The sequence below is a fragment of the Aythya ferina genome (genome assembly GCF_964211825.1).
Source record: "Aythya ferina genome assembly, chromosome: 2".
NCBI lineage: Eukaryota > Metazoa > Chordata > Aves > Anseriformes > Anatidae > Aythya > Aythya ferina.
The window spans coordinates 60387263-60402169 of record NC_140297.1 but is presented as its reverse complement, the minus strand read 5'-3'; the positions used below and the strand labels follow the sequence as shown (position 1 = coordinate 60402169).

Below are 14907 nucleotides of genomic sequence, written 5' to 3'. Positions count from 1 at the left end.
GCGTCTTTTGAAGACTTCCAGGGATGGTGACTCCACCACTTCCCTGGGCAGCCTGTTCCAATGCCTCACAACCCTTTCTGTAAAGAAGTTCTTCCTAACATCTAACCTAAAACTCCCCTGGCTCAACTTAAGCCCATTCCCCCTCGTCCTGTCACCAGGCACGTGGGAGAACAGGCCAACCCCCACCTCTCTACAGCCTCCTTTAAGGTATCTGTAAAGAGCAATAAGGTCACCCCTGAGCCTCCTCTTCTCCAGGCTGAACAAGCCCAGCTCCCTCAGCCGCTCCTCGTAGGACTTGTTCTCCAGGCCCCTCACCAGCTTCGTCGCCCTTCTCTGCACCCGCTCAAGCACCTCGATGTCCTTCTTGTAGCGAGGGGCCCAAAACTGAACACAGTACTCGAGGTGCGGCCTCACCAGAGCTGAGTACAGGGGGACGATCACCTCCCTAGCCCTGCTGGTCACGCTGTTCCTAATACAAGCCAGGATGCCGTTGGCCTTCTTGGCCACCTGAGCACACTGCTGGCTCATATACAGCCGACTGTCCACCATCACTCCCAGGTCCTTCTCTGCCTGGCAGCTTTCCAACCATTCCTCTCCCAGCCTGTAGCTCTGCTTGGGGTTATTGCGCCCCAGGTGCAGGACCCGGCACTTGGCCTTGTTAAACTTCATGCAGTTGACCTCAGCCCATCGGTCCAGCCTATCCAGATCCTCCTGCAGAGCTTTCCTACCCTCAAGCAGATCGACACACGCACCTAACTTGGTGTCATCTGCGAACTTACTGAGGGTGCACTCGATGCCCTCGTCCAGATCATCGATGAAGATATTAAAGAGGACCGGCCCCAGCACCGAGCCCTGGGGGACGCCACTAGTGACTGGAAAAAATCTCCTGATTTCCCCCACATCAGGAGACAAACCAAGTGTGGGAGAGACTGACTCCTGGCTTATGAGGAATCCCAACAAGGTATGGGACTCTTTCTCTTACTTCAGCTGTGTTTTGACTGCATGGTCTGCCTTGCAAAGGTCTGAGCCCTCACAGTGACTGCCAGTCCAAGGGTGGTTTCTTGCTCCCACCAGCTGCAAAATCCTGTTCCTCATACAAAGTGTGAGAAAAGTGCCTGATGGAAGGGCTGCTTTCACATCATCAAGAATTTTAACCGTTTTCTGTTGAAGCACTTGGCATCTGTAGGTCTTAGATCATTAAACGGCTTGCTGTTGGTTTCCTGCCTTCATGGCAAAGCAGTCTGAATTGAAAACCTGTCGCTATTGGAAAAGATGTTTGTGGCTATGTGAGTGGGATAAAATGTGATGGGAACTTGGTGCAAAGAACCACAAAATCAAGAGTGGTGCTGCACTGGCTCTGCACTTATCCCTTACTGCTCCTGGAAATATGCACATTGGAGATTCTTGACTTTACCTCTTGCTCCATGTGAGGTGTGAGAGTATACTGGGCTTACGTGGCAAGGGTTTGCTAGTTAGGGGGCTGCAGAGGTGGCCTCTGTGAGAAGAGTCCACCCTGGTGGGCGCTGAGTGTGTGCAGTCCTCCGCAGTGGCAGAAGGCATGTCCCCACCCTGTCAGGGACCTCCTCTTGCTTCCTCAGCCTGGCCACCCAGCTGCGGCCTGCTGAAATGCCCCTGTGCCTGTGCTGCCTCCACTGCAACAGCTCATGGGGATCAACCTGCAGCAACCACAGCAGCATCCCCAGGAGCAGGCGCCTCGCCTGTGGTTTTGTGTGGGGAGGAAATGCACAGTTGCAGGGCTTGGGTTTTGAAGCTGAGGTGAGCTGCAAGCACTTCTTCGAAAGAATGGCTGGAAGAGAAGCAGATTGGAAACTGTGTCTCTCTTCACAGAACCAGAGAATCATAGAATGGGCAGTTTTGGAAGGGACCTCTGAAGATCATCTAGTCCGATCCCCCCACTAAGCAGAATCACCTGGAGCACAGTGTGCAGGATGGCATCCAGGCAGGTTTGCATATCTCCATAGAAGGAGACTCCACAACCTCTCTGGGCAACCTGTGCCAGTGCTCTGTCACCCTCACAGTAAAGTATTGCCCTCTCATATTCAGCTGGAACCTCCTGTGCTTCAGTTTGTGCCCGTTGCCTCTTGTCCTGTCGCTGGGCACAACTGAAAAGAGAAAGGATCCATCCTCTCAACACCCTCCCCTCAGATATTTATAGATATTTGTGGAGTAATTGCCTAAAGTGACTAGGAAAATTAAACTAATATTCACATTTTAAGGAAAGTGTCCAGCATTGAAGAAGCTTTCAGCATGGAGTGTGGCTGCACTACCTAAGCATTCCCTAGGCTTCCCACCTTAGATGCTATCGCACTGGGGCAACCTGGTGTGCTGACTCTAAGGAACAGTACGGACGGTAGTGCAGAGTGGAGACACCACGGCTGGGCTCTGTGACAAGAGGAGGACTCAATTGTTCTTGTGCACACCGAGACCAGTAAGCTGCACATTTGTTACCCTGAGACAACAACTCAAATGCTGTACTCCAGTGAATTTTGCCCATTACAATATCATTATAATACCAAAACACACCTCCATCCCAAAAGATACCTGCCTCCAAGGTATGACCACCCCTCACTGAGCATGCACTCTGAATTTCTCGGAGCCTATACCTGTAAACGAAAGCGAGAAAGCTTTTTACCAATCATAACCAAGATATGCTTGACTAGAGTCATTCAAGCTCCACCGAAAAGGTAGAAAATGATATAAATTGGCATAAGAGAGAGGGGACGTTCGGGGAGATACCATCATGAAGGATACCTTCTGACTTCTGGGATCAGTCAACAGGCTGAGCCTCTCTTCCACACTGGGACACCGTGGGGTAAGATTTGAACACCTGGATATACCAGGTGTCTCTGTGGAAACTTAGAAATCTCTAGAGTCTTCGTGCCTTATAACGCGTTCATAGCCATGCTGTGTACCTGTGTATTTAATGCATGCTAGCTTGCTTTTGCAGACAGTGAATTTATTGCTGGCAATCCAAAGAACCTGTGTACCTGTTGGTGTAATAAATTGCACTTAATTGCATTGTTCCTAACTGTGATAGTTCTCGTTGAATGCGACTAGAGCGAGGGTGTGCTATATTGTTGGTGAATCCGTGACCATGATAGTTCAGTGCCCTGAACCCAACCAGACTCATAATGGTTAATCAGTTACATCCCTTAACGCAAAAGCATTAATGAGGTCTCCCCTCAGTCTTCTCTTTTCCAGTCTAAACAGGCCCAGCTCTCTCAGCCTGTCCTCATACGACAGGTGCTCCAGTCCTCTCATCATCTTCGTAGCCCTCCTCTGAACTCGCTCCAGTAGCTCCATGTCCCTGTTGTACTGGGGAGCCCAGAACTGGGCACAGAACTCCAGGTGTGGCCTCACCAGGGCTGAGTAGAGGGGGAGGATCACCTCCCTTGACCTGCCAGCAACACTCTTCCAAATGCAGCCCAGGGTACCGTTGGCCTTTTTGGCCACCAGGGCACACTGCTGAGTCGTGGTCAGCCTGCTGTCTGCCAGGACTCCCAGGTCCCTCTCTGCAGAGCTGCTCTCCAGCAGGTCAGTCCCCAGCCTGTGGTGGTGCTTGGGGTTATTCCTCCCGAGGTGCAGGACCCCGTACTTGCCCTTCTTGAAGTTCATGAGGTTCCTCAGCCCAACCCTCCAGCCTTCCGAGGTCCTTCTGAATGGCAGCGCAGCCCTCTGGGGTATCAGCCACTCCTCCCAGCTTTGTGTCCTCAGCAAACTTGCTGAGGGTGCACCCCGTTCCATCACCCAGATCACTGAGGAAGAAGTTGAATGACACAGTACCCAGTACTGACCCCTGGGGGACACCGCTAGCTACAGGCCTCCAACTAGACTACATCACTGGGCACAACCCCCTGAGCTCTGCCACGCAGCCAATTATCAATCCACCTCAATGCCTACTCATCTTGCTCACACTTCCTGAGCTTGCCTATGAGGATGTGATGGGAGACAGTGCCAAAAGTTCTGCTGAAGTCAAGGTAGACAACATCCGCTGCTCTCCCCTCATCTACCAGCTCGTCATCCCATCATAGAAGGCTATCAGATTGGTTAAGCATGGCTTCTCCATGGTGAATCCATGCTGACTACTGCTGATGAACTCCTTGCCGTCTGCCTCTGTTTGTTGGAGGCATAGCCCATGGCGGAGGACTTCACTTCTCTTCTGGACACCTCAGGGGAGAAACTGTGATGATAAAAGTGGAGTTTCTGGTCTGTTGTAGGACTTTGTAGAGACTGAAATGCCAAGGAAGACAGCAGGAAAATGGGAAGGAAAGTCTACCAAACCATGCAATCTTCTTGTTACACCCGCATACCTTATTTCAAGAGAGAGCACCAGAGGTATGGAGATACATTGCTGTTCTTGCTCCATGGGTTCAATAAAAAGAATAGAAATCTTCAGCTGCTGTTTGTTCATGAGGCACAGACAGGCTGTGTTCACTGCCAGGTGAGTGCTTTTCCCAAGTCTCCATCTTGACAGGGTACATCTATTTGTACCCTCAATTGATGGGGCCATGTGTAGTTGTTTTTCCTACCCTGAGGCAGAAAATCATCAGAGCAGGGCTGAATGAGGAAGTGTCTGTGTCGGGGCAGAGCTCAGAACTTGTGGTTCGGAGTGCCAAGTACCTTTTTGTATGGTTTATCTTGGCCCATCTAACACTGTGATGCGTTCAAAATACCAGTATGCACAATAGTAGGTGCCTGCATCCCTCTGGGTTACATAATATATTGTGAGACTATAGAGAGGTTCAGAGGCATGTTTCATCACTTGATACTTTTTTTCCTCAGTTTCATCATCAAACGTAGTTTTTTTTCCTGACACATACAGTATCCTCTTGGGCGGCTGCCCAGGAAGCTGCTTGTACCAGTGCACGGTGTCTTCTTTTGTCAGCCAGCATGCCATGCTGGCCAAGCCTCCCTCTGCCTGAGTCCGCATCACCGGGGTTTGCACTGCCACTGCCTGCGCGTCTCCACCTGGAAGAGAATGGGGAGAAATTGGGTGAACATGTGGTGAGGGCTCAAAACGTCTGCAGTCTGGAGCAGGGGCTGTGTTCTCCGCACAGGGGAAGGAGAGGAGAAAGGGAACGGGGCTTACGGGACCAACAAGAAGCTGCAAGCAGGATGGGCAGCAGCAGCATGCTGCCGACTTGGGTGAAGTGTGGAACTGGAGTAGGGGCAGGAAGGTTATAAAGCCCTCCAGGTGGAGAAGGAGTCAAACAGCTCTGGGGAGGAAATGACTCATTTGGCACACCCAATGGTGGTGTCTCCGCTCCTTACCATTGCTGGGTGGGGATGGGGCGGGCTACACAGTTGCAACAAAAATGTAAAAAGGTCCATACCCAAACTACTACCGACCTCAGGAGAATCAGTGCAATCCTTTTGTGGGACCTGAAAACACCCAAGGTGTTGCAGGAAGCACGGCCGAAAGCACGACAGACACCAGTAGAGTCAGATCATGCTCCATTTTATTGCCCGAATAGCCTAACTTTTATAGTGAACTTAACAGGGGCGGACAGTGTTTCACACAAGATTATTGGTCAAAAGCACTCAGACAAAAACTACAAGAAAACAACCCCACCTGCAAGAAAACAACCCCCTTGTGATTAGCAGTCACATAGACCTTGTCCTTGAGGCCAGCTACTGGTAACAATATTTTCCTGAATTCCTCAATTGGGTGATGTGGGAACACTGTCATGGGAACTTCTCATAGTTGCCCTGGTAGCTTGGTTTGCTCAGCTACAGCAAGCCATGGGATTCTTGCTGTCTCAAAAATCCCTCAACACCAAGGTGCTTGGAAAGATGGTAATGTCCCCCACATCAGGAGACAAACCAAGTGTGGGAGAGGCCGTCTCCTGACTTACGCAAAATCCTAGCAAGGAACGGGGCTCTTTCTCTTATTTCAGCTGTGTTTTGACTGAATGGTCTGCCTTGCAAAGGTCTGAGCCCTCACAGTGACTGCCAGTCCAAGGGTTGCTTCTTGCTCCCACCAGCTGCAAAATCCTGTTCCTAATACAAAGTGTGAGAAAAGTGGGAATCTGGGCCCCCATTTCCGATTCCCACGTGACTGACTCTTGGGCGGAGAACACAGGAGATGGTGCATGGGTGTGGTGTAGAGGGGGAAAGTGTTTTGAGTTTACTTTTAATTCTCACTGTGCTAGACTACTAGTGATGGGCATTATATTTTATTAGTCTCTCTACACTGAGTCTCTTTTACTCATAACAATAATTGGTGAGTGATGTCCTTGTCCTTAAGTCAAGCTTGGAGCCCTTTCCATCATACTTTCCCCCCGCTTTCCTTTGAGGAGGGGGAGTGAGAGAGTGGTTGTGGTGGAGTTCATTTTCTCAGCTGGGTAAAACCACTACAACCAGCAAAACATCATCTGGAAAGGGAGGATAGCTCTTGTATAGAGTCAGGTCCACCATCCAGCTCTGGTTAGAGGGAGATGGTAAACACAGGAAAAACTTGGCAAAGGAGTTCTTACAACATGGAGGCTGAAAAATATCCAACCCTGACCCAAAAAGAGACCTTTTTTATTTTCTTAATCTTTGCTTTGTAAAACTAACACGTGAAAAAGCACTGTCCTCCTGCTTAAGGCTCGCTTTTTTGGTTTTCTGTGTCAAGCCATGGGCTCTAGGTCAACAAGCTCAGTTATTTCCAGGAATAGTAGCATGGAAAATTGCCCTTTTGAGTAAAGAATTCCTTACAACCAGTTCCATGCCACGCTTGAGAAAAATCAGTGGATGAGGAAGTGCCGAGGCTGGGTTAGGCATTTACCCTTCACCATTCCCTTTGCACGTGCCACTTGCTCCGTCGAAATCCCCACCTTTTGGCAGCTGCCCCCTCCAAGGAGTGGCTCAGCGCCGAGCCAGTCCCGGCTGTGCAGAGCCTGCGTGTTGAGGCCAGGCGGCTCATCCACGCCGGGGGAAGTGAGTTGGGATCTTTCAAATCGTTTGTGGTTGAGCCACCGAGGTAGTATTGGTCGAGGTGATCGCTGGGTTTCTGCTGTAGTGAGAGTCCCAGTAGGCACAGTAGTAGGTAGCAGCAGCATCTGGAGCTATGTTTTTTATTGTAAGAGTACAAATTTTCTGTGTAGAAATCCTTTCAATTGTATACGTGCGCCCTTGGAAGTTTTCCTCTGCTGATGTTTTCCCTGTTAAAATGTAGAACATCCACTCTGGAGCTTTATTCTCCTTCTGTTGGTACCAGTGTATGATGGTGCTATCAAAATTTGCAGAGATGTCTTTAAAATGACATCGCAGACGTGTACTGCCTTGATATTTGGTGATGGATACAGGAGTCTGTATGGGAATTTCCTGTGCAAATCCATCTACAGGAGAACAGAATGGAAGGGGTGGAGAGGAGAGGAGAGGAGAGGAGAGGAGAGGAGAGGAGAGGAGAGGAGAGGAGAGGAGAGGAGAGGAGAGGAGAGGAGAGGAGAGGAGAGGAGAGGAGAGGAGAGGAGAGGAGAGGAGAGGAGAGGAGAGGAGAGGAGAGGAGAGGAGAGGAGAGGAGAGGAGAGGAGAGGAGAGGAGAGGAGAGGAGAGGAGAGAGGAGAAGAGGAGAGGAGAGGAGAGGAGAGGAGAGGAGAGGAGAGGAGAGGAGAGGAGAGGAGAGGAGAGGAGAGGAGAGGAGAGGAGAGGAGAGGAGAGGAGAGGAGAGGAGAGGAGAGGAGAGGAGAGGAGAGGAGAGGAGAGGAGAGGAGAGGAGAGGAGAGGAGAGGAGAGGAGAGGAGAGGAGAGGAGAGGAGAGGAGAGGAGAGGAGATATGATGCTATTAATGCCAATCTGGGATTTGGGAAGATTTTCCTTAGCAATGAGGAAAAGTAAGGTAAACTAGGAGGGACTTACAAGACCAAGTGGATGTGGCCACCAGCGCTGCCAGCAGCAGCATGTTCGCATATCCCACTCAGCTGTCTCAGAGCTCTCTGTTCTCCGAGTTGAGACTCGCAGAAGGAAACTGTCCCCAGGTCAGGCTGAGCTGTGCCACGTGGGAGGAGGAGGTGCCTCCCTCGGGTGGCAGCTGGAGAGCCCCTGCATCGAACCACAGGGATGTGTCCCCCAGGCTCCTTCTGGCAGCACTGGTAGTGAGGGAGCAAGGGCAGTGCAGTGGGGAAGAGGAAGAGTTTTTCCTTAGAAATACTTGGGCATTGCAGGCACAATGTTCTCATCACCAAAGTGTTTGTCAGTGGTACATGCTAGTGTCATCTGGAGTGACATCCCTGGTTATAAGGACACACCGATTCTGCTTGGAAACCCTTTTAGCGCTGTACCTGTCTCTTTGAAAGCCACTTTCCACTGAAGTTTTCCCTACTGCAAAGAGCAGTAGCCTCTCTGGAGCTTCATTCTCCTTCAAGTTATGCCAGTGTAAGACAGTACTATCAAATATTGTTGGTAGGCTTTTGATTTCACAGGGCAGTCATGAAAATTTCTTGAACTTGCTAATGGATATAGAATTCTGTACGGGAATTTCCAGTGCAAATCCATCTATAAGGAGAAAAGAGGTGGAATAATCTTGTTAGTTGGAATTCAGGAATTTAGGAATAAGTGCAGCAATGGGCACCCTCTGAGGAAAGGTTACAAAGTGAGAAGGACAGGGACCTGCCACTGTTTCTGCCTCTGTGAGAGCAGATTTAAGAAAGGGAAAAAGAAACTCCTGCACAACAGCAGCTGGGAGAGCAAGGAGAGAGCACCAGCCCTGCAGACCCCAGGTGAGTTCAGCAGGAGGGCAGGAGGTGCTCCAGGCAGGCAGCAGCAGTTCCCCTGCGGGCTGTGGAGAGGCCCCTGGTGGAGCAGGCTGTCCCCCTGCAGCCCATGGGTCCCACATGGAGCAGATCTCCACGCTGCAGAGGAGGTCGTTCATTTCAGCAGTATTCAATAGCAGGTCATTTGCTGATCCTTGGGCCACAGGCTCAGAAAATACCAGAACTGCTGAGGTTGTCAAGGGCCTCTTAAGGCCCCCAAGTGCAACCCTGGTTCAAGCAGGGTCGCCTAGAGCAGGTTGCCCAGGACTGTTTCCAGTGGGTCCCCAAGGAGGCTCCACCTCCTCTCGGAACAACCCATTCCAGTGTTGGACTGCCCTCAGGGTCAGAAAGGGTTTTCTTGTGCTCAGATTGATTTTCATTTCATTTGAGTTTCTGTTGGTGCCCATTGCCTCACAGGGCACCATGTGAAGGAGCCTGGCTCTGGGCCCTTTACACCCCCTTCAGGGATTTATAGACATTGAGGGGCACTCCGGTCTGAAGAGTTCCAGCTCTCTCAGCCTTTCCTCTTAAGACAGGTGCCCCAGTGATTCATGGAAGAACTCAAAGCAAACGAGTTATAAAGTAGGTATGTGGTTTATTTCAGCGCCGGGCTGTAGTGGGTTTACGTGGCAAGGTTTTGGTAGCAGGGGGCCATAGCGGGGGTTTCTGTGAGAAAGATCTAGAAGCTGCCCCATGTTTGGGAAGGGCCCCATTGTTTTCCAGAGCTGAGCCAATAAGCGATGTTGTTTTGCACCTCTGTGAGAGCATATTTAAGACAGGGAAAAAAACGCTGCGCCACACAGCAGCCGGGAGAGTGAAGGGAGTGAGAAACAGTCTTGCAGGCGCCAAGGTCAGTGTAGAAGGAGGGGGAGAGGTGCTCCAGGCACCGGAGCAGAAGTCCCTTGCAGCCTGTGGTGAGGACCATGGTGAAGCAGGATGTCCCCCTGCAGCCCATGGAGTACCACAGTGGTGCAGGGTTCCATGCTTCAGCCCGTGGAGGAGACCACGGTGGAGCAGGTGGACCTGCACCGACGGAGGCTGCCGCCTGTGGAAGACCCCTGCCGGAGCAGATTCCAGGCCGGACCTGTAGCCCGTGGAGAGGAGCCCACGCAGGAGCAGGTGACCTGGCAGGAGCTGCTGCCCGTAGGGGAGCCAGGTTGGAGCAGTTTTCTCCTGAGGGATGGGCCCCGTGGTACGGACCCATATCTGGAGCAGTTCTGGAAGAGCTGCTGCCTGTGGGAAGCCCACGCCGGATCAGTTCATCAAGGACTGCATCCCGTGGGTGGGACCCCATAGCAGAGGGGACGAGAGTGACCGAGAAGGAGCGGCAGAGAAGAAGTGCTGTAGACTGACCATAACCCCCATTCCCCCATTCCCCTGCGCCGCTCGGGGGGAGGAGGTGGAAGAGGGTGGATGGGGGGGAAGGTGCTTTTGGTTTCTTTCCTTTGTTTCTCACTTCTCTAGCTTGTTAGTAATGACCAATAAAGCTTACTATCTTCTTATGCTGAGTCTGTTTTGCCCGTTACAATAATTATTGTGTGATTTTCTCGTCCTTATCTCAACCCTTGACCCCTTTTCACATATTTTCTCCCCATTCCTCTTTGAGGAGGGGGAGTGAGAGAGCGGCTGTGGTGGAGCTCGGCTGCCCACTCGAGCGGAACCGCAACACAGGCACATGTGGGATAGTTCCCAAAGGCATGCGCACCTTAACGCGGCAACTTGCTTTGGTTATATGCAGACAAAAGTTACATATGCATGAAGTTTCCCAATACGCCTATACATATTCATAACCTATCCCTGCTTTGTATTAAAATTAGCTCCAAGGAGTCATTTCCATAAATTCCTCCCATCTGCACCTGCGCAGTGCCTTCTGGTGGTGGTCGTTAGGGGTTGTGGGGATGAAGGCCGATAACTCCTCTTCATCACCGCTGGTTGACCCCCTGCCTTTGTACAGACTCAGCTGCTCCTTGGCTCTTGTCCAAACCACAAGCTCGGTCTCAGGTGGTTTTTGAGACAGGTTCCCCATTTTGTCAGGAAACATCTTCTGTGAGGGGCCCCAAGACTCCTTATTTTGGCTAGTAAGAAAAGACACTCCGAAATATCTACTTCAACGCGATTAAGCAAGCCCCCATTCTTTCATTCCTGGCTTTAATAATTACGATTGTTTTTTTTAGAAATCATTAATGTGATTAAGCAAGCCCCCATTCTTTTATCCCTGGCTTCATCAGTCCCTTCATGAGCCCAGAACTGGACTCAGCGCTCCAGGTGGAGCCAATGCAATGCCAAGCAAAGGGAAAGGATCACCTCCCCCAGCCTGCTGGCAGCACTTTGCCTCATGCAGCTCAGGGTACTGACAGCCATCTTGGCAGCAAGGGCACAATGTTTACTCTCATTCCTTCACTAGACATCCAGGCAGGTCCTTTTCTGCAAAGCTGCTTTCTAGCTGGCTGGCTCCAGGGCTCCCAGGTTAGACCTTCACTGGAAATACGCCCCTTCTGTGCTCCCTCCCTGTGCCCTTTACTTTGTTGTTGTTTCTTTTTTTTGCTAGCTCAGACCATGTTGGGAAAGCATCCACCTTCAGCAAAGACTGTGTAAGTGGTGCTGCCTAAATGGACCTCTCTGTGTCATCACCCACAGGGGTGCTCCTTTGCCCCACCCCAGTGCATATTGCCCGCAGAGGCTTCAGCGCACTGCGTTTCTTGCCTGTTCTGTTTGTCAGCTCTTCAGACTTCCTTCCTCAGTGGAAGGGATGCCCCAGGAGGGACGTGTGAGGAGCTGAGAGGTGGCTGCAGGAAGGTAACGTTGGTTCCCTGCATCTGAGAGGACGCCTGCCACTCAGGCTGCAGCCGCCTTTCTGCACAGGCTGCCTACGATTGTCTCGCTCTGTGAGACTGCCAGTAGGCACAGTAGTAGGTACCTTCATCATCCTCACGTATGTCTTTGACTGACAGGGTGCAGGTATTTTTGCCTCTTTTAGAAGAGTGGTACTTGTCCTTGTAGGAATCCTTGTCGTAGGAAATCTGTGCTGTTGAGGTCACATACAGAAGCCGTTCGGGAGCCCTGGAGGGTATGTGTCGGTACCAGTGGATGTAAGCACCCTGGAAGTCATCTATGCCCTCGACTTTGCAATCGATCACTGCAGTCGAAGACGTCCTTTTGGTGAGAGATGGCTGACGCTGTTGCAGCAGCACTTGTGCTTGCCCAGCGGACAGGAGAGAAAGTAATACAACGAGCACTGCCAGCCACCTGCACATGGTCATATGCATGAGAGCCACTTGCTGCTGCTCCCCACGCTGCCCTCCTGAGAGGGGGAACGCGTGTGACCAGGCTGCAGCCAGGGCCAGGACTGGCAGCGGCAGCATCCCGATGGCGCTCGCTCACCTCCAGCTGTGGGAGAAAGATGCTGCCTCTGCAGCAGGGTCAGGGGGCTGAGCCTGAGGAGAGGATGTGACTCACTTGGGGGCCTTGGGGAGAGGGGCCCCAGGAAGCAGGCAGGTAATGCTGCAGGAAAGCAGCGCCGCCAAACCCTGCTGAATGGTAGCGGTCGTTTGTAGTCTGGAGCAACCTACTGCTGCATTCAGAGGAGTTGGAAGCTGCTACGCAGTACCTGGGCTCAGAGGCTTTCCCAGCTGAATAGGGGCACTCTGTTCTTGTACAGCTGTGACAGGTGTCTGAGCTTTCCCTCTTCTGCGAGGTGCAACTGATACCTCAGTGCTACATGTGCTGTAAGGTTTTTCTTCTTCCTTTTCTCTCTCTCTCCTGCCATACCTGGGGAAATCCCCTTTTTGTAGCTGAAGTGAAATGACTTCTCTGCTGGTGCCAGCCACAGAGAGCATCTGGACAGCCTGCACCAGCCCTGCAGCGCCTTTGATGCCCCGCTGCCTGAGAAGTGTGCTCGATGGGCTTGGGGCTGATGGGGAGGCAGGGTGGGCATGTTCCCTGAGGTTTTGGGCATTTCAGGGTCTGGTCCAGGAAGCGGAGCACATCTTTGCGCAGGCTGCGTATGACTCTCTACTGCTGTGCATCCCACCTGGCGCAGTAGTAGGTACCAGCATCTTGCGAGGTGACTTTGGTCACCGTCAGGGTGCAGAGAGATTTGCCCACGTCCTTCTCGATGCTGAATTTCCCCTCATCTTCCCGGTTCGCAAGGAAGAGCGTGGATGCCATGTAGGCAACGCGCTCAGGAGCTGCCCCAGGCCTCGTGCGGTACCAGTGAATGAAAGCTTTGTCAAAGTCGGGGACAGAGACGTGGCAGGTGATGAGCACCGTTTTGCTTTCGGGCTTGGTGACAGATACCGGGCTTTGCTGCAAGGCTCGTGCAGGGCTGCCTGTAGGAAAGCAAGAGGGAAGTGGGGAATGCAAGGCTGAAGCAGCAGCAGAGCTTCCCCCGGGACGTGCAGGCAGTGGGGTGAGCAGGGCACGTACAAGAGAAAGCAGCTGCCAAGACGAAAGCTCTCAGCAGCCACATGGTCGCTGACCTCCGTAGGGCTTCCATCCGGGACAGGCTCGGAGCCAGTGTCGAGCACTGGCCAAGTGGATCCGAGCAGGAAAAGCCACTTGTCTTGTTGACGTGCAATGAGGCTGTGCCAGATGCAGGCGGGACATAAAGTATGTTGGGTCCTTTCTTTGCCACGTCTTCCACCCTCGGGAGCTCCTGCAGGTGTGCCCAGCCAGGCCAGCAGGAGCCTGCAGCCAGGTGAGGTTTGCAGCCCTCGCCCGCCTGTGGTGGGGAGCACAGCCTGGGTTGTGTGCCGGCTGCCTGAGGGTTTTCTACGGCTGTGCTCTCCCAGTAAGCACAGTAATAGGTGGCTTCCTGCTCCTTTGTGACTCTTTTTATTGTGAGAGTACAGATGGGCTCCGTCTTCTTCTTCTCGGCCCCAAAAGCTTCCCTGTAGGATTGGTTGTAGTACGCAGCTGCCCCTGTCTGCACATACAGAAGGTGCTGTGGGGCTTCCCCGGGTTTCTGCTGGTACCAGTGGATGTAGGCATTGGGAAAGTCTGACCCCAAGAAGTGGCAGTCGATCCGCGCAGTGCTGTATGCCACTCTGCGCACGGAAGGTTTTGGCTGCCAGAGGCTTTGCGCGGCTCCATCTGCAAGGGAAAGCAGAGGAACAGCACTGTGGTGACAGCAGGGGCAACCCCCGCGGGCTCCCCGACCCCGCAGCTCGCACCTACGACTTACAGCAGCAAAGGGCTGCAGCAGCCAGAAGCACCTGCAGCGGCAGCATGAGCATGGCACGAGGTGGAGTCTGCCTCCGTGACCTGGCCCGGGCCGAGTGCGTCCGTCCCTGGTCCCTGGCGAGAGGGAGGGAAGGAGCAGGCGCTGGAGGGGCAGAAAGGAGTGGCTCAGGCACCCGGCACCCAATGGCAGCTCCTCTGCGTGGCTCCAGCTCCTGGGGGCCAGGGGTCTCCTTGCCCCTGGGAACCTCCCTGCAAGTGCTGGTGCCCTGCAGGTGGATGCCACTGCCCGTTGTAGCTCCCCAGATTCAGCCCGGTGTGAGCAGACACAGCTTGGCTTTACGGCAGCTGCCTCGTGGCCATCTGCACGCACTGTAGCACGGTCACAGGTAGGTTGCTGCAGCAGCTCCTTGCCCACTCTTACGGATTTGTGCCTCACTTTTAGCCTGAGTTCCTCTTGCTTCATCTCCACCTGGGTATATCTTTGCTTCTTGGAGGGAGAGACGAGATAAGAGAGCTTCCACCTGAAATCCCTCTTCCTGTGGTGGTGGGCATGGGAAGAGTAGTTTCCCCATGCTGCAAATGATGTGGCAATGCTTTCAAACTGTCACTGAAAGCTGCAGTAATTTAAAAGTCAGAAATATGCAGCAAAAGCATGCCCAGCCCTCAAATAAGCCTTCTGGTCCCTGGCCCTACCCCTGCCATTTCCCACATCCCTGAGAAAGCAGCCTTTCTCTCTACCCATCAGGGGCAGCTGTCTTTGTACTTAGCCACCTCCCACGGTCCGGGTGCCACACTAGAACTGAGCACCTGGGATATGTGTCTAGCTCACTAGCTTAAACAGAAATGCTTTCTAGTCATGACATCTTCTGGATATCGGTAGCAATACACTCACATTCCTATTTTTAGTTTCCTCTTTATATTTATAAACATCTTTCTATGTCTTGTGCTTATTTAGTATCTAATTTTCTCA

The 14907-nt window shown here is 52.3% G+C and overlaps 1 protein-coding gene across 1 annotated transcript; it reads right to left on the bottom strand.

The window, feature by feature from the left end:
- Nucleotides 1-12767: 12767 nt before the first annotated feature.
- On the bottom strand, nt 12768-14711 carry LOC311432453 (uncharacterized protein; the record flags this gene model as incomplete). The annotated part of the gene is made up of 4 exons (XM_084510903.1): nt 14374-14711; nt 13939-14079; nt 13182-13847; nt 12768-13084 (listed from the first exon to the last, which is right to left on the bottom strand). The coding sequence occupies exons 1-4, from the start codon at nt 14507-14509 to the stop codon at nt 12768-12770; spliced, it is 1260 nt and encodes a 419-aa protein (XP_084367029.1). The 5' UTR covers nt 14510-14711.
- Between the last annotated feature and the right edge of the window lie 196 nt (nt 14712-14907).